This window comes from Hyla sarda, unplaced genomic scaffold (genome assembly GCF_029499605.1).
Source record: "Hyla sarda isolate aHylSar1 unplaced genomic scaffold, aHylSar1.hap1 scaffold_3300, whole genome shotgun sequence".
NCBI classification, from domain to species: domain Eukaryota; kingdom Metazoa; phylum Chordata; class Amphibia; order Anura; family Hylidae; genus Hyla; species Hyla sarda.
Genome location: NW_026610044.1, coordinates 1 through 19,911, shown reverse-complemented (window position 1 = coordinate 19,911; position 19,911 = coordinate 1). Strand labels below are relative to the sequence as shown.

Below are 19,911 nucleotides of genomic sequence, written 5' to 3'. Positions count from 1 at the left end.
GCCTCTGAGCGCTCCACAACCCATGCCCTCCGTGTTCGAGTCGTGACCCGAGATGGGAGCAGGATTACCTGGACAGAAGCGGTGAGTGCAGGACACCTTTTTTCTTCATTTACTACTATTTGGTGACTACGGTCTTTATTGTCCTAGCACCTCCGTTGCCAGGGTGGATTTCCAGTCTAGCGGGACGCCGTCTCCATCTCGTGGTCTTAGGAGGCCCAAGGTATCGGTGCCACTGTTGTTTCTTGTTTACTTTTAGATTTATAAATTACTTCTGTATAAAAATCTTAATCCTTCCAGTACTTATCAGCTGCTGTATGCTCCACAGGAAGTTGTTTTTCTTTACGGAGTTATTTTCTGTCTGACCACAGTGCTCTCTGCTGACACCTCTGTCCATGTCAGGAACTGTCCAGAGTACAAGCAAATACCTATAGCAAACCTCTCCTGTTCTGGACAGTTCCTGATACGGACAGAGGTGTCAGCAGAGAGCACTGTGGTCAGACAGAAAAGAACTCCAGAAAGAAATACAACTTCCTCTGTAGTATACAGCAGATGATAAGTACTGGAAGGGTTAAGATTTTTAAATAGAAGTCATTTACAAATCTGTTTAACTTTCTGGCACCAGTTAATTTGAAAAAATAAAAAAAATTCCACCGGAGTACCCCTTTAAAGCCACAAAAAAGGAACAAAAGAAGAGGGTTTAAAATATTTACCAAGTACTTCCTTCGGCATCGCTCATTCCGAATGCACTGTATGAGCCATCAGAGCGTTTGAAGGAGAGCTGTCGCTGGTATCCTGGTAGCAGGGAACATTACAATGGTAGATGGTAAAGATGTTTAGTTTAGTTTTTGCTGAAGGCTTAAGAACAAATTCAAACTTTCACAAAGCACAAATTGTACCAAATGAATACTTTTCATCTATTTAAATCATTGGTGATCTGTATATCTTTATACAGAATCTAATATCAGATCCTTACTAGAGGGTCCATATACCATATGTACATGGAAGATCTCATACAGATCAGCTCCAACACTATTAAACCTTATGGGAAAAAAAAAGTTATAACTCACCGCTTTGCAGGTAACCTATGCCTTTATCTTTCTGAGTAGTGTCCAGCTGTCCGGTGGCTTTGAGATAATCCAGCACATATATAGTGGGTCCCATGGTCAGCATGTTTTGTTCTCCACAGCCATACGGCATTACGATAAGTCTATCGAGGTTCTGCAGCGCTGTCCCTATAATATCACCTGAGACAAAATGTTCACATATACAATACATTCGGGAAGTTTTTAGAACCTTTCATTTTATTCACATTTTGTTGCCCCATAATGAGAATTTTTGCTAATTTATTAAACATAAAAATGTGTCATGGACATAAGTATTCAGACCCTTTGCTATAATGTTTGAAATTTAGCGCTGGCTCCTCCCATTCTTGAACTAGTAACACAATATGGCACTCTTAATCCAGATGATGGGTGCACGAGTAGGGTCCCAATCCTTACTTAAATGCAACAAATGACTCGGCACTCAAGATAATGCTTATGTGGGGTTTATTTCATACGCAATCCAAGTAGATAACGTTTCGGTCAGGTATTGACCTTCATCAGATCTGGATTGCTGCAGAGTATAGTGATTGAAGATGCGGCTAAAAACGCTGTGATATGGGTCCTGTGTAGAGAGAACGTAGTAGACTACGGTCGCTCTACAAAGGACCTATATCACAGCGTTTTTTAGCTGCATCTTCAAGCACTATACTCCGCAGCAATCCAGATCTGATGAAGGTCAATACCTGACCGAAACGTTATCTACTTGGATTGCGTATGAAATAAACCCCACATAAGCATTATCTTGAGTGCCGAGTCATTTGTTGCATCCTCCCATTCTTGATCATCTTTGGGATATTTCTAATCAATGTTTGGAGTGACCTGAAGTAAATTCAGCATGAAGAAAGCTCGACCCTGCGTGAAGGAGGCTTGGCTCCCTGCATGAGGAGTTCATTACAACATATGCTTGCTAAAGGACAAAAAATTTAGTTAAAAAGGACATCCTCAGATGCGTGTGCCTCTCAATAAATCCAGCAAGGTTGACTAGGGAAAGCGTAAATCAGCAAATGAAGCGCTGTTCTTAGTAAATCCCCCTCTTGTTTACCATCATTTACCTTTAAAGGGGTACTCTGGTGGAAAACATCTGGTGCCAGAAAGTTAAACAGATTTGTAAATGACTTTTACTTAAAAATCTTAATCCTTCCAGTACTTATCAGCTGCTGTATAATACAGAGAAGGTTGTGTAGTTCTTTCCAGTCTGACCACAATGCTCTCTGCTGATACTCTGGACAGTTCCTGACACGGACAGAGGTGTCAGCAGAGAGCACTGTGGTCAGACTGGAAAGAACTACACAACTTTCTCTGTAGCATATAGCAGCTGATAAGTACTGGAAGGATTAAGATTTTTAAATAGAATTAATTTACAAATCTGTTTAACCTTCTGGCACCAGTTGATTTAAAAAAAAATGTTTTCCACCCGTTTAAGATTTCAGTAGTGACTTTTTTCTCTTACCCAGCACAGATATATAGGCGCTCTCTGATTTTTTCACCCATATACTTGGAAGCGTAAGTGAGAATAGTCTCTGTATGCTGTTCACGGAAGCTAGAAAGAAATCGAGAAATAAAATTTTTAGACAACATATTTTATCTCTTCCAGAAGTCCTATCCTGGTGGTTCATATATGGTAGAATTTTCCAAGAAAAAAAGTCTTATATACAGGTCTACAAGGGTTATACACAGATCAGCTATAACATTAAAACTACTGAAATGTGAAGAGAATAACATGGATTATCAAGTGGCAATATCACCTGTCAGGGATAAAATATATTAAAGGTGTTATCCAGGTTCTATTTGTTTATTATTTTTTTTGTGTCCTAAATGCATTAAAATAACAAACCCGCATCTCCTCACATCTCCAATGCAGTGCTTATCCCGAGTAGCCCGTTGGCACACCACTCTTCATTATGGAGTGAATGTCAAGTGACCTTCCAATGAATCAGCGGCCTCAGTGGTCACATGCCATACTCCAGGCATCGTCATCGACTCCCATCACTGACTGGTGATGCCCAGAGTATGCCACTTGACCACTGATGCTGCTTATTTGCTGCAATGGTCATGTGAGGTCTTCTCCAAAAGGAAGATGGGGCTGCCAAAACATCATTGATGCAGGAGAGGATACAGGCTAGCCCATCTGGTCGGATCCCACAGCTTTAGTAAAGCAATGTGATGGAAAATGTTGTTTTGGCTATGATAGTAAGGCGTCAGGTCACACAGAGCATAGCAGCTTGCTGTACATGGGGCTGAATAGCCTCCGACCGGTCAGTGTGTCCATCCTGACTTCTGTCCACCAAGGAAAGTACCTACAATAGACACATCAGCATCAATACTGAACCATGGAGCAGTGGAAGCAGGTGGCCCATTCTGATAATTCATTCATTTTCTGGGGTATTCCAGGATTTTTAATTTTTTTTTATTTGACTGTGCTACAGGGGCTGTAAAGTTAGTGTAGTTCATAATATAGTGTCTGTACCTGTGTGCGACCGTGGTCTCGCAATTCTTCTGTCATTTTCACCCGAATATTTATTTTTAGCAGCAAACTTAGGTCTCAGATTTTTCCAGTTTGCAGTGTGTCGAGACATGACATTACCAGTCAGGTGTGCAAAGGGAGCCTGCCCTGCTCCAATGGGTGGAGCAACCGCTGGGTGGGAGAGAGATCATTTTGCAGCAGCTGCAGGCACCCTAGTTAGAGAACACTGGTCTTTTGAATGGAATGCAGCTCATTTGTGTTTCAGTGGGTGGGGTGGCTCATTTGTGGGAGGGAGGAAAGTGACCTCTCAATTTCAAACAAGGAACAATGGGATTTGTAGTTTAAAAGACCGAACTTCAACAGGAAACAGTCAGTTCACAAAAAGCTAGCCACAGTGTTATGGTAATCTCACAACAGCCATTTAGCCCCAAGACAAGCACGGATTCTTCCTAAGCATGTCCATTACTGTCTGGCAGGTACGTACTAAAATTACCTCATGGTGGATAACCCCTTTAATATTATATAGACGGCTGGGTGCATCGCTTACCTAGAGAAAAGATGGCACTTTTATAGATCAGAGGAAGAAGACAGACCTAAGGGCAGTGTGATGCTCTGTGCAATTGGAGTGATTTATTAAAATCTGTGCAAGGGAAAAGTTGACATGTTGCCCATAACAACCAATCAGATTGCTTTTTTTATTTCTAGAATATAAATGAAGCAATCTGATTGGTTGCTATGGGCAACAGGTCAACTTTTTCTCTTCCGGTTTTTGTATATCACCCTCAAATGTTCTGCTGGAAAACTTGGGTCCTGGCGTCATGTCAATATTACTGTGGCACGTATCTAGCGGGATCCCTAATAGCAGTGGCCTCTGTCAGCAAGTTAATTCCCCAACCACACACAATTGTCAAGGAATGCCGAACATGAAAAAAAAGATCAAAGTGGTGACTCGGCCTTCAGATTTCCCAGATCTCAACCCGTTTGATCATTTATGCGATGTGCTGGAGGAACAAGTCCCATCCATAAGGTCGCACCTCACACCTTACAGGACTCACAGGGTCTGCACTTTCCAAAGTCTTGTGGAGCCGAGGGGGAGCAATGCAATATGAGGCATTAGGTTGTAATGTTATGGCTAATCGGTGTTTGGTAAATTAAGGGTTAAATCTATCCAACAAACTCTCCACTAACCAACTCCAAAATAAATATGTGTTACCGTTCAGACATAGGTAGATATTTTCAGTAATTTCTTTCCTGATGCCTCCAGGCTAAATGAGATAAAAATAAAGAAAGAAAGAAAGAAACGCTAAAGGCAAATTTAGTTATGAACAAAAAATCATATAACTTATAAGTCAATCCCATTGGGACATACATTATTTTGAACATATGTTTATACAGTGTTACTATAGATTTCTGAAATTTACCTTGACAAGAAGTTGTCTTTGCAGTATGTCTATATTTCCTTTTGCGGGCACGTATGGTACCTTCCCATTGCATAATTCTTTGCTGGTCACTGCTTCTACTCTCACTGTCAGGGTCAACGATCCTAGGGAACACATAATTATATATATATAAGGACACAGCCCATTTTGGCCTTAAAGGGGTGCTCCGCTGTAAACATCATGTGAGATAAAATGTGGATACCCCCGCGATCTCCAGGCTAGCAGAGGCGGCATACGGAGCATGGAAGCTTGCAGCTTCCGTTTTCGTGATGTCACGCCACGCCCCCTCCATTCATGTCTATGGGAGGAGGCCTGATGGCAAGATCATAGCCTTCACGTCTCCTCCCATAGGCGTGAATGGAGGGGGCATGGCGGGTGGCATCACCAGTCATCGGGCACAGAGCAGAGTTCACTATGTGCACCGAATGACAGGGGTGTCGCAGCCGCTGGGGACCCCCATGATCTAACACCTTTTCCCCTATCCTTTGGATAGGGGTTAAGATGTTTAAAGTCCAGACTGATTTTCATCTTTCTTCCTCCCCTTCTAAAAATCATACCGCTTTCAATTTTGCACCTACAGACTCATATAAGGGCTTTTTTTTGTGTGTGTCACCAATTGTACTTTGTAATAACATCACTCATAACATAATCTGTGGCAAAGCAAAAAAAATAATATCTTATTTGTGAGGTGAAAGAAAAAATAAATAAATAAACACCATTTTGTAACTTTAGGGGGTTTCCATTGCTATGCAGTGCACTTTTTGGTACAACCGACACCTTTTCTTTATTCTGTAGATCCATACAGTTACAAGGATACCAATATATGTAGGTTTTAGTTTAGTTTTACTTTTAAAAAAATCCTAACTACATGCACCAAAATTGGTATGTTTAAAATTGTCATCTTCTGACCGATATAATCTTTTTATTGTTCCATATACGGAGATGTGTATGGGGACAAATTTTTTGTTCTGTGATCTGTAGTTTTTATCTGTGCCATTTTTGTTTTGATAGGACTTTTTGATCGCTTTTTTTTATTTTAGGGTATATGAAGTAACCAAAAATGCACAATGTTGGACCTTGGTATTTTTTTACGTGTATGGAATTGACCGTGCAGTTTAGCTAACCTTATATTTTAATAGTTCGGACATTTACGCACGTGGCGGTACCACATGTTTATGTTCATTTTTGATTACACTATTTTATTTTAAAAATGGGAAATGGGGGAGTGATTTAAACTTTTATAAGGAGAGGGGCTTATTCACATTTATTAACTTTTTTTTTTACACTATTTCGATTGCCTACACTGTTCAATGCTAAGCTTTGGCTAAGCATTGATCAGTGTAATCGGTGCTCTGCTGCTCCAGCCTGCCATGGCTCGGGACATCAGAGCACCAATCGGACAGCAAGGTAAGGGCTCTCCCGCCATCCACTTAGCTGATCGGGACATCGCGATTTCACTGCGACAGTCCCGATTAGCTCCGCTGAGCTGCCGGGATCGTTATTTTAATATTTAATACATCGCGATCCACTTTGCTTGCGGCATCTAGAGGGTTAATGCCGGGCATTGGCCCGAATCGGAGATGTCCAGCATTAACCCTGGGTCCTGGCTGCTGATAGTAGCCAGGACCCACTGTGTATGAAGCACACTCAGGGCATAAGTGTGCTTCAAACATCGGTAACAGGACTGGGGAGGACCCATCAATGCACTGCTTGTAGTGTTGTTCTATGGATCTCCAGGTAGGCCCCAAATGAGTTATATGGAAGTACATATTTACAGTAACACTTTTATACTCATAAATTGGGCATCAGTAAAGACTAAAAATCCCAGCAGCAAGTGATCTAATCTACAGGCAGCTTGTAACAGTCAGCCTGATCAAATGAAGGATTTTTCCTGGTGGGCCAACATATAAAATGCTCCACAGGTCACCACACACTAAATTTCCCATGTGGAAATTGACCTGCGGAGTAGATGTCAATTTATGTTGTTGATACACTGTGAATGCTAAAGGAAATCCATAGCAAAATCTGCAACAATACATTTCACTGCAAATTCATTGCAGATTTTACTTCCCCATTAATGTCAATAGGGAAAATCTACACTCAATTGACAATGCTTCCGCAATAAAACTGTAGACTAAGAAATATACACCGTAGGTCTGTTCCCACAGTGGGATTTGTTCCAATCTCATCTGTTTTGATTCCTCTGTATTGCAGATTTTGTGTCAGAAAATCCAAAGAGAGAAAATCTGCCATGAAGTGCCTATGAACTTACCCTTAGGCATGTCTTACATAATCATATCGGTATATGTCTGTCCTATGAATCTGTATTTTTATCACTGTCCATAAATAAGCATTTTTCATCCTCAAAATGAATGAAAGCGTGCTGGGCTTTTAAAATATAATTAAAGTAAATAGTTTCATATTATTGTACCCGATTCTGAAGCCTTGTGGAAATTACCTATGATGTTGGGAGTGATACTCCAGCTAATGGCAGCTGTTTGACCGGCGCAGACACAAATAGACCTCAGGCAGCCCTGGCAATTCTTCACTGAGAAATCTGTAGAGCTGAGCAGGGTTACCTGGACCTAAGCAACAAAGCACATGAGCTGCTGAGAACACAGGATCTCACTTTAATTTGAAGAAAATCTAATGTTTAAATGGATAAACCAACTTTAAAGTGTACTTGTCAGATCCCACAAAAACTGTACCTAATCCTGACCATGTACATCAAATTTTCATACCTCTTTTTATTAGCTCAGAGTGTTATAAATCCTCTCAGGGGAAGGGGCGTGTCCCTCCTTGTGGTGGTGGGAGGTAATTGGTGTGTAGTGGGAGGGGATGTGTCCATCCTTGTGGTGGTGGGAGGTGATTTGTGTGTCTGCTCATGCAGTCTTGTCTATGAGTCATCTCTTGTCCATGACTCATGGACAAGAGATTACTCATAGACAAGACTGCATGAGCAGACACACAAATCACCTCCCACCTCCACAAGGATGGACACATCCCCTCCCACCATACACCATCTATTTGTTATTTCTTAAATAAAATTGCCATGGTTCAAAGCACATTTGGCACTGAAATTTAAAGGGGTACTCTGGTGGAGCACAATTTTTTTTTCACATCAACTAGCTCTATAAAGTTAAACAGATTTGTAAATTAAATATATGTAAATATTTGTAAATTACTTCTATTAAAAAAATCTTAATCCTTCCAGGAATGATCAGCTGTTCTATACTACAGAGGAAGTTTAGTTATTATTTTCTGCCTGACCACAGTGCTCTCTGCTGATACCTCTGTCTGGTTGTTGTGGTGTGGTGTTTTCTCTTTCCTCAGTTGCTCACTGACCGGAAGAGCCACTGTTTATTCACTTTTTTTGTCTCTTCCTTTGTGGAAAAAAATTAAACCATCGTGAGCAAAAAATAAAAAATAAAAAAGAGGGAGACAAAATAGTCAATAACTAATGGAAAACAGAAGAGGACAAGAAAAAAAAAAGGCGACAAACAAAAAATCTTCACTACTGCGGCAATATGTTGTATGGCAACATCCGATGATGTATGGCAACACACAACTTGCCTTCTATCAGGACATTGCACCGTCTATTCTTGCAAAGAGAAGAATCATGAAACCTTTGGTAGACCTGCCACAACTCATAATGTTCAATACGCCTGGCTGTACCCTTTGGTCTAGCCGTCCTCACTACCCATGGCCACCTCAGAAGATCTTCTGCACTACTGTTTTTCGAACCCTGGAAAGTTTATACTCGCCGGGAAAATGGAAAACCGAAGATGACCTTCCACTTCTTCCTCCTCCCGGTCCTCCCTACTGTGAGGTTGCACTGCTTTGTATCAGGCTGTTTTCTTTCAGTTATTCACATTGCTGTGTTGCAGTTATGCCATGTTATCACTGGATTGTATATTATTGCCTCCACTCCTCAGCAGCTCCTTAGTGACTCTTTGCCCTCTCATTGTCTCACCTCGCTCTCACCCACGCTCTGACTCGGCTACTGTGACAGATGACTGCGGCGACTGTGACAGATGACTGTGACCTCTACTTACATAGTTACATAGTTAAGACATCCGTCCATCAAGTTCAACCAAGGAATTACTTATAATGTTAAAGGGCTGAATAGTCCTAACAAGAGACATCATGTCATTGCTGTTCTGCGCAAACTCAAAACCTCCATAGCATTTCTTCAGGAAACCCATTTCGGTCCGCTAAATACTGCTGTTCCTAAAGAGATACTTATCACACTGGTAATACTCCACCAATCCCACCTCCAAAGGGGTCTCGATAGCAATCCACAAAGGTTTCCGCTTTCAACTCCTCAGTAAATACTTCGACTTGGATGAGTGAGCCTCTATTGCCTCTAGTGCATACATTTTGGCTTACATATATGCCCTGAACTAGGGCCAGGTTCACTGGCTGCTAAAAACACTGGAGGAGCTTAAGCTCTTTGCGAGGGCCCAATAGTCCTAGGCAGCGACTTTAACCTGGTTGATTCCACGACAAAGCGCTCTTTAATTTCATAATGAGCCCTACGCAGGTTACACACATCCCTACATGAGGCATGTCTACTTGACTCGTGAAGGACACTGCACCCCTCCATGCTAGACTAAACATTTTTCTCAACAGTAAACAACTTATACCGAAGGCTTGATTATGTCCTACTTCGCTCCAGTGTTCTACCTACCCTAACTTAGGCATACATTGACAATATGTTTATCAAATCATGCTTCTGTGGTTATTACTCTCCATATGGCTCATCTCCCGGGCAGGAAGTGAAGGTGGCGACTTAATAAGACGCTTCTTGACAGAGACTCAGTGTATGAGGATATCTTGCGCATATGTTTGCGCATATCTCTACGTTCTTCTCCGACAATGTTTGGTCTACACATTCATACCCTCTGGTCTGGGAGACACATAAGGCCTACATTAGGGGAATCTTTATCCCTTAGGGGTCTAGGGTAAAACGCATGGCACAGAAAGCGATTGATTCTATCCTTGCCCAAATAGCTGCTTTGGAATACATGCATAAAATCCTATTTATTACAGTGATGTTTTGCAGTATACTAAGAGGTGCCTTGGTGCACTTCCCTTGAATCTTGTACACAAAATGCATTTATTAATATTTTTTGTAAAAACTTGAAAATGTTCAATAAAATGTAAGTTTAAAAAAATCTCTAGAATGATGTACACTCATGCTGACCTTCTATTGCTGAGGGAGAAATTGTGAAATATTTAATACACACGATCAGCTAAGGCACTTTTATACTCCTGACAATGTAACTTTGCCCATGGCAACAAGGCAGGGTCATGCCCTCTCTAATCAAGGAGACAAGGGATAGGGCACATATCCATGCCATCCAAGACCACATGCGTGACACAAACCATATTACCGATTCTATCACTGCAGCCTTTCAGCATTTCTATTCTGAGCTGTATAACCTCAAACATTCTGAGCATCTCCTTCCACCCTTTGCCAGAGAAGCCCTTATTCATAGTTTCCTCTCCTCACTTACTCTACCCACCCTGGACCTCTCTGCTGAGAACCTTCACATACTAATCACTGAATCTGAACTGACCAAGGTCGTCTACAGTTTCCCGCCAGGTAAAAGCCCCAGCCCATACGGACACCCCTATTATAATATAAGAAATTCTTAACTGTCCTAATCCCTCATTTACTCTGTACATGCAACTCCCTGTACATGCAACTCCCTCTACCCAAACAAACCCAAGAAGCACACAACGCTTATCCACAAAAAAGGAAAGGATCCACAAAGGCCTATCTCCCTCCTAAATCTAGATTTCAAAATATGGGCAAAAATTATTTTCCTTCTTATACATGGTATCATCCCCTCACTGCTCTGAACTAAACAAGCTTGTTTTGTTCTTGGGCGGGAAGGGTGGGACAACACGGCCAAACTTTTCCATACAATTTATCATGCAAAGACCCCTGGGATACCTATGGCAGTTCTAGGAATTGATGCCGAAAAGGCATTTGATGGGGTGGGATGGAATTTCATGAAAGTTAATCTAGAAGCCTTTGACCTTCCAGGCAGGTCACTCAGAGTATACTTTCATTATATGGTCAACCTCATGTCAAATTGAAAGTAAATGACTACCTCTCCCCTAGCTTAAGCATCTTTAACGGTACAAGGCAGGGTCCCCCTGCTTCTTTATTTTAGTCTTGGAGACTCTCCTACAGAAAAGTAGGGAATCCCCAAGATGTCCATGGCGTCTGGATAGGCCAGTCCAACTTTAAAGTTATAGCAATCGCATGATTTGCTTTTCCTTGTTACCCAACCTGTAACTACCCTCCCACAAATTGAAGAAATTCTAACTTACTTTGGTGCCATTTCCAATTTTTAGCATGTCCATCTACCGCCTGCTTTGGCAGACGAATTTTGTCCCACTATTATCCTTGCTGGCTAGGCAGAAAATATCTTGTGCAAAAATATAGTCCCAAAGATATTGTATACCATAACAACGGCTCCGAAATCCTACCTTTCATTCCCTCCGATCTTAAATCCCAGAATTTGTTTGGAAACAGAAGGGCCCATGTCTTGCCCACACCCTCCTGGCCAGGAGTAGGGACAGGCCACCCAGATACTGTAAAGCGATCCAGTTAAACCGCTGGCTTGACATGGTGGCCCCAATTGCACCTTCAGAAGTGCATGCCCTCCTAAATGACACCCATAAGGCCCTGTGGCTCCCTCCTGTCTGCCCACACTTTGGAAATTCTACTCCTGCTATGTTTTCTGGTCTAATGTCCACCTGGAAAGTCATGGCACCTACTCTGGCCCCTTCCCCTCCTCTTATATCCCTTTTTCTTTCCTTCCCTAGCTGACTCGGGCCCCCTCCATGACTTTCTTGCCCATGTGGTCTTTGTTGGGTTCAGTACCTCTGAGCGTCCTGCAGTAATGGGATGACGCCAGACACACAAACAATACAAACCATTCTAACACCATTCTCCGACCTCTTTACACATCTCCACCTTCCAACAATGGTGCAAGTTAGTGTTTTTGAGGGTCTTATCTCTACCTCATCCACTTCAAAGTGTAAAATCTTGTCTCTTTACCAAATGATCACTAATCCATGATCAGCGAATGAGTCTCCATACATTCCCTAATGGGAGCAGAAACTAGGCATTACCCTCTCCAAGTCAAAGATTACTCAAATCCTTACTCATATGCATGGCTACTCTAGGTGTGTTTGACTCCAGGAGAACCATTATAAACTGCTGTCATGATGGTAGAGGACCCATGAGTGTTATTTTTAACCTATAAATTGTCAAAAACTAATCTGTGCTGGGGGTATGAGAATAACTGGGGTTCTCCTACATCTGGTAGGACTGCCCTACCGTTGCCCCCCTATTGGAGGTGGATCGAGCAGGCAATGAGAGAAATTACTTCCACTCAGATTGTCCTGTCCATGGCCGTTATTGCCCTCAGTGTGCCCTCCCCATCTTTTTATCCCTCTAAATACAACCTAGCACTCCATCTCTCTAAAATGAAGACAAACTCCCCTCCAACCATATCTGAGTGGAAGAGTAAAGTCAATGACATCTGAAGGCTCAAGGAATGAATTAGCTGGTCCAACAGGATATATGAAACATTTCTGACTCTTTAGTCACCATGGCGGACCTTCCCTTACTTCACTCCACCTTGCCCTCACTGCCTACGTCCCCTACCTTCCTAACTGAAGACGCAAGTTGAGCTACTCTTGCTCGTGCCTCCCATATGGCAGCTGTGACTCCTTAACCCCCCCCCCCTTACAGACTTCTTCCCCCCCTTCCTGTTCATACTCACCTCCTCTGTTTTGTAGTTACTCTTCTATCGGATCTTGGAACACCCTGACCTAAGGCAAGACCGGTCCTTACTACATATGGCTGAAACTTGCTCATATATATTGGTGATAGTCTCCCACCTTTGCCATTACTAATTGTCAATCTCTGAGATTCCTTCTTCAACTGTTAACATTATTAGGGTCGATGGGACTCCTGTTGTCGTGCTTATGTACTGTTTATAATATGAAACTTTCAAATGAAAAAAAAAAAACAGAATGAAATATAATACTCACAAAGCTTCCTAAAACATTTTTGCAGGCATCTTTTCATAACTCACCATTAAACACTGGTTGAGATAATTGAAGACATTCGCTTTGATAGAGAGCGTCTCTCCTTGGATGATGGAATAAGGCAAAGCAAGATCTACAAAGAACGGTTTAAAGACAGTCAAAGAAGCTTGTGGGGAAAGGCCAAAACCATCGTTACCCATACAGAAGGCTCCAGCATTAAATTGTGTGATGGTGTCTGGGACCGTGACTTGGATGCTTGTTAGGCTAAGTTTACTATATAAAAAAAAAAAGAAATAAAGATAAACAATCATGAAATAAGATACTTTTTAGTATTAAAAACTAGAAATTACACATAACCAAAATAAACTTGCTATTCGAGACACATCCACTAGCTAAAGCAAAACGGTAATCTATATAAAATGAGTTTATTCATAGGTTATTATGTCACTTGAATAGACATGAATGGAGGGGCCATGGTGGGATGTCACAAGGGAGCTTGGCGTGACGTCACGTCTCCGGCCGCAGAAACCCAGTACTCTAAACTTACTGTTTAGAGCTCGGGTGCTGCATGGACATCGCAGGGGCTCCAGCAGCGGGACCCCCGTGATCAGACATCTTATCCCCTATCCTTTCTTTGGCGTTTATCCCTCATGCAATTTGCACAGGCCTATCCCCAAACGTTGCTATTTGCTATACAGTACAAATTCATTACAAAACCGACTGGATTTTCTGAGCACGGACGATTGTGACATTTGGATTTCACTGAGCATTTACTTTGCCTGGAGTGCTATTTATTGTTCTATGTTCAATACGTTGATAGAAGGAATAGCCTAATAATATGCTCAGGTAGTGCTGAAACATCATATTAAAATGCAATAAGTAAGTAGATCATATCATTCCGAATGATCCCCCCCAAAAAATTGCATCAATTTTCTTCATGTCATCCAGAAAAGCTCAAAAGAAGATGCAGTGCTATATCAGAATTACATCCCCTGCACTTTTCCAGTCAGTGGGTGCTCCAGTGCCCAACAACATAAAGTGATGGGATAAACTCGCAATATGTGATGGGATAAACTCACAATTTCTATTATGTAAAACAGGTTTTTACAAAGAAAACATTACCTATCCACAGGATTCCCAATAAGGACAAGGTTCCAGAGCCAGGTGTCAGGGAAAAATTTTCTAATTTTGAGTTCAAATTCTTGAGTCCGCTTTTCAAATTCTTCAGTCCGCTTTTCAAATACTGAGTAAAAAGATTTGATGGTAAACTTCAGTTCCAGTTCAAGCATTAAATGAATACAAAACAATTCTAATTAATAAGTATCTTACTTTGAAAATTACTAATTATCTAGAATTTTTCCTAAATTTTATGAATTAAAGCTGCATAAAGTTGAATAATTCAGAAAGTATCATGGGACCGATGGGTTAATGTTTTTCATTGAAGAAGCACTTCTTTCAGAGGGTGAATCAGCTCCTATCTGGTTTTGTCTGGGCTAGCAAACACCCACGTATTGCCCGATCAATATTGATACGCAGGAAGACAGATGGCGGTCTGGAGCTCCCAGACTGTCAGTGCTATTACCTTTCTGCGATCTTGCAAGAGTTCTTGACAGCTTTCATAACAGAGACCGGAATCTGTGTGTGGTGTCCCGGTACCACATCCTATCCGGAACGTGCGTGTGTGGGTCCCCTTAGCCAGAGTCCCTAGGACGTTGGGGTTCCCATTGTCTAGTTCACCCCTGGTTACCTCTCATCCAGATAGTTATTGCACTAATAGCTTACTTAGGAAGCATGTAAATATTATATCAATGCCTATAAATAGTTAATTACTTGTCTATAGCATAGCAGGACCTGTGGGTCACGTGGTTACGTGACCTCTATGGTATTTCTGCTTAAGGACCTTTGGAGGTCCTTGTGACGCAGTCAATCCCTTCACACTGTGTAACAGTGAATGGCAGATGTTCAGACCAATCAGATTCGCCCTGCCCCGCCCCTGCCCATATAAGGGAGCGGCGGCCATTGTTCTCTCTCTTGTTCCTGTGCAGCCAAGCAGTAAGCATTGCTCTTGTTCCCGAGCTGTCAAACGAGCAGGATCTGCGCAGCTGTCTATCGCAGTGAGTTAGGCCTGAGCCTTGCGGCAACAGCTGATATATCTAGGATTGCGAGTGCATCAATCCCTAAGCACTCTGCAGGATCACCGGACCTTATCTATCCCCTAAATCTGGACGGATCTGCAACAATTACCCTAAATTCAGAGACTTAAATTTTACTCAAGGTCTGCAACAATTGTCAGTCATTGAGATATATAGAGACTGTTTGCCTGAGACTGTATTTGTTCATTGGATGTACCGCAATCATCTAAGTAAAGTTCTCAAAGTTAAAGTTCAACTACTTTGTGGATCTTCAGTCATTCTATTACATGCACCTATCATTACTGGGAAGGGCGGCGATAGGCCGGAGAATTACCTCAGCATACTAGCCCTCAGCCTGGCGTCACAAACTATAGGGTTAACATTAACCCTTCATTTACTGAAACAATATCCCCACTACCAACACCCCCCAAGGGCTACCACATATGGATTGCCCTAGAATCATCCGAGACCCAGATAGACCCCGGAGCCCTTCTTTGGCTTCCTGATAATGCTATTCCTAGGGCAACCCTGAACTCCATACCCCCGGTAATGGCCTCAATTGCTCTGTTGAGGCGATCGTACCTCCGACGGTCCCCCATAGTGTCACCAAATGGCCCCCTATCTCCTGTATTTGGTAATGTGGCCTTCTCCCCAGCCATCTCAGCTACGTCATTCCTAGGCAGGAAGAGAAACCCGGGTGTGTTGCTCAGAGACTTCTTGGACGCCTCTGACTTAAAACCGCTTTCCGCGATCCTGGAAGGTGTCGATCCTTCCCCTGCGGACAGTTTCCAGTATGCAAAATTGCTCCATTTTTACAGGGCTTCCAAGGTGTCTCTGCAGCTGCATCGCCCGCTGACTCCTTTCAAGCGGCTCTGTGTCTCCACATCCTCCATATGCCATAAGATCAGAGTGTTATATAGCCTTCATCTAGACTCACTCAGGAGATGCGCTCCCTTTTAGACGCACTTGGGAGATGGTCATAGGATGCTCGCTAACGAACGAGGAGTGGGCGACTGCAGTGAAGTGGTGCCACGCAACCTCTACATCCTGCAAGGCGCAAGAAACGAATTATAAGCTCCTTACGAGGTGGTATAGCGTGCCGGATCTCCTCTCCTGCTTCTACCCCTTGGTGCCCAATGTGTGCTGGAGATGTGGGGCCCCGGGAGGGACTATCACACACATTTGGATCAACTTCCCTTCCCTTTCCTCTTACTGGTCCCAGGTGCTAGACACTATTCACAGTATGACTGCGGTCCATTTCACCCTTGACCCGACCACCCTCCTCCTCTAGATATTACCGAGTTCAGTAGCGAGAGGCATTATGCCCCTTCTATGTTTCCTGCTTTTAGAGGCCCGAACGGTAATCCCCCATCTTTGGAGTTCCTCTGTCCCACCGACCCTTTTGTTTTGGCTTCAGGAAGTATCTTACTTGCATAGGATGGAGGAGCTTCTTGCAGACTCCCATTGCTCTCTCCGCAAATATACTGCAGTCTGGTCCCCATAGTTAGCATTGCTCACCTCACCGAAATTCACAACCATGCACATGCAATCTCCTGTTGTTGCACCCTAAAATCACCCTTCATGCCCTTTCTCCTTGCTGTCTCATGTGGACGACTTGCCTGGGTACAGCGCTGGGTGAGCTCTGGGCCGGGACCGCCTAGGGATGGTAAGTTGTTCTTTGGACTTTATTTGTGCCTATGATGTGGATACTTCTCTTTTTTTCTTCCTGTATTTCTATCTCCATTACTTCTCTCCCTCCCTTTCTTCTATTCTTTTCTTCCTCACTTCCTCCCTTTCCCTGCTTCGATTCTTTTCTTTTCTTTCCTTTCTCTTTTCCTTCTCCCCTCTCCTACCCACTTTCCCTCCCCCCCCCCCCCCAGCTTTCCTTCTCAATTGCCTCCCCCCCATTTTTTCCCCCACGCGAGTGGATACTCGGTAGCTCGGATTATTTACACCAATAGTAATATGTCTGTTGATCTTACACTTGTTACTTCTGTCATTGGATTACCACTCTGGAGTAATACTGCATTTTCATTGCTATGTTTTGTTTTATGCTTGTCTGAGTGAAAATACAATAAACATTTATTTGAGGGAAAAAAGGCGCAAATAAGCCCTGCTTGCGGCTTTTTTGTGCCTTTTGTAGACACAAAAAACTGTCTAAAGACAGTGATAAATGTCAGCCATAGGCTATACAATGCTCCCTGTCAAAAAATGGGTAAAGAACCTTTCCTCCAGGTGGCTCTCTGGCATCACCTTTTGGAGGTAGAGTCACAGCAAGTCAATTCTCGACCACTTTAAGAGTCTTCAAACATGGAATTTAAGAGTTTAGAAACTGTACTGGGGTTGGGGCAGATGGGTAAGGCTTTGTTCAGACCTCAGAATGTCCGCACGGAAATACTTGATCAATGTCCTGTGTACACAGTTAAAAGGCCGATGCTTCTAGGCGCTCTCTCAAAGCAGGCTTAGAATAATTAACAAAACCAGACAAGAAAATAATACATGAGTTCATGAAGAGGGGGTCCCACCCCTTGAAATGCGTTGTCCGTACATTGGTGAATAAACTCAATATGTATTTAATATTTTTTTCTCCGGTTCGGTTAATTATTCTAACCCTGCATTGAGAGACCGCTTGGAAGCATAGGCCTTTTAACTGTGTACACAGGACCTCGATCAAGTATCTTTCAGGCCGTTTATAGGGATTCCAAGGATGGGAACGATGCTGGCTGCGCTCTAATGATCTAACTACAGAAGTTGGTTACAGGCTTTTGTTGGTGTTGATGTACAACACATAAAAGTGAGCGCATCTTTGTTATTACCAGAGCATTATCTCGATTAAGGAGTAATGGCACATAATTGCGCATGTGTTTCTGTTTCTTTTTGTATATATACTGAATCTCTTTCTTTTGAGAATGATTCTACCTTGGCCCACAATTCCCAGTCATATTCCAAAACTCCTGAAGGTTATGAGCATTGTCTTGAGGGATGTTTCCTCCAATAGTAGAAGAGCTGCTTTGCATATTTGAAGTTATCATTTTGATTTGCTTATTTAAGATTCTAGCTACTTTTTACAACAGACTATAGTTTAGCTACATCCAATGTACGGCTTCCTAGTTTTACTAAATGGTGAAGAAATCAAAAAAATTGTTTGCCTTTAATTAAGAACTTCCTTTCTAATTGTTCAAAAACATTCTTGTGATCAGGGCCGCCGTCAGGGGGGTTCATCCCATACACCTATATGGGGCCCAGAGCTTTAGGGGGCCCAGACGTCCCTGGACCTTTTTTTTTTTTTTTTTTTTAATTGGCCTGTCAGTGAGTGACTGCGACTGTAACTCACTGACCGCTGGGTGCCCCCAGGACTATGACCGGGCCTCATAGTCGGGGGGGGGCCCGCACATTTCTATTAAATTACCTTTTTGTAGGGCGCGGGCCCCTTAAGAAACATAGCAGGGCCGGACAGGTCAGGGGCTGATGGGAGAAGAGACGTCACATGCTCCACGCAGGCAAGCATGTCTACTCCAATCACCTGACCTGTCCCTGCCTACGTCCCGACGCGATCACCAGCATCCTCCTCGTGCAGTGACAGGACTAGGAGCAGCAACCTCACACCGTTGCATCGATCCCCAGCAAGGGAAGTAAACTGGTGCGGGGGGCACAGGGGGCCCAGGGGCAGGGGTGGGGGGGGGTATTTTTGGGCGCATATGGTGGTTAGGGGACTACAATGATGAAGAGAGGTGTGTGTGTGTGTGGGGGGGGGTGTTATGGGGGTGATAAAAGGTGCAGGGGAGAGGTGTTATTCGGGTCATAAGAGGTGCAAGGGTGATAAGAGGTGGGATGGGCCTGTTATGGGGGGTCATGAGAGGTGTAGGGGTGTTATGGGGGTGATAAGAGGTGCAGGGGTGTTATGGGGGTGATAAGAGGTGCAGGGGGGTGTTATGGGGGTGATAAGAGGTGCAGGGGTGTTATGGGGGTCATGAAAGATGCAGGGGTGTTATGGGGGTCATAAGAGGTGCAGTTCCCTGGCAGTTTGCTGGAAGCTAACGTCTGTACCCCGCAGAGTATATCTCTATGGGGTACATGAAGGAGTGTGTCGGCCAGCGCTCCGTGCGGGGTACGGCATGCCCCCCTTCCAGCCGTGCAGTAGATAGCGGGGGGCCCAATGCTCGGACCCCCCGCTATCTATAACTTATGCCCTATCCTTGGATAGGGGATAAGTTATTTTTTTACCAGACAACTCCTTTAATAGCACAGTGTTATTCAACACCGCACTCTGCTCTAATCTAATTAGAAATATATAATTAGAAAATAAAATAAAAAATTGGGGGCAGGCCACGGGCGGGCCCAGGCATTGAGCTGTGTGAGGGACCCCGAAATTTCTGATGGCAGCCCTGCTTGTGATTAAAATGCAAATGGTTCTATGGAAGCGCATAATAGCAAAGAGGTCAGAGTACAGTTTCTTACAGGGAATTTCCAACACGTCTAGAGGCAGTACGCATCTCTGTTTTTCCACTGGCTGCAGTATGCGAGTGTTTGTCAGTATCTTCATACCAATTTCCTGTTATAGGTGATACAAAAAAATGGAGAGGAACAAAGGAAGAATTATTTAAAAGTCTATTTAATGTGCACCTGTTAGATGAAGTAGAAAGCATGCAATCTGTTTTGCTTTTTCAACTAGGGAGAAATTCATTGTTATATAGTCA

General features: G+C 43.1%; 1 protein-coding gene across 1 annotated transcript; it reads right to left on the bottom strand.

Annotated features, from left to right (window-relative positions):
• Positions 1-1,901: 1,901 nt before the first annotated feature.
• On the bottom strand, positions 1,902-19,766 carry LOC130330261 (alpha-2-macroglobulin-P-like; the record flags this gene model as incomplete). Its single annotated transcript, XM_056553570.1, has 8 exons — positions 1,902-1,978; positions 2,554-2,643; positions 4,781-4,832; positions 4,989-5,110; positions 7,465-7,591; positions 13,130-13,355; positions 14,205-14,325; positions 19,673-19,766. Coding segments are annotated over 8 exons (909 nt in total), but the record flags the coding sequence as incomplete, so codon positions are not given.
• Between the last annotated feature and the right edge of the window lie 145 nt (positions 19,767-19,911).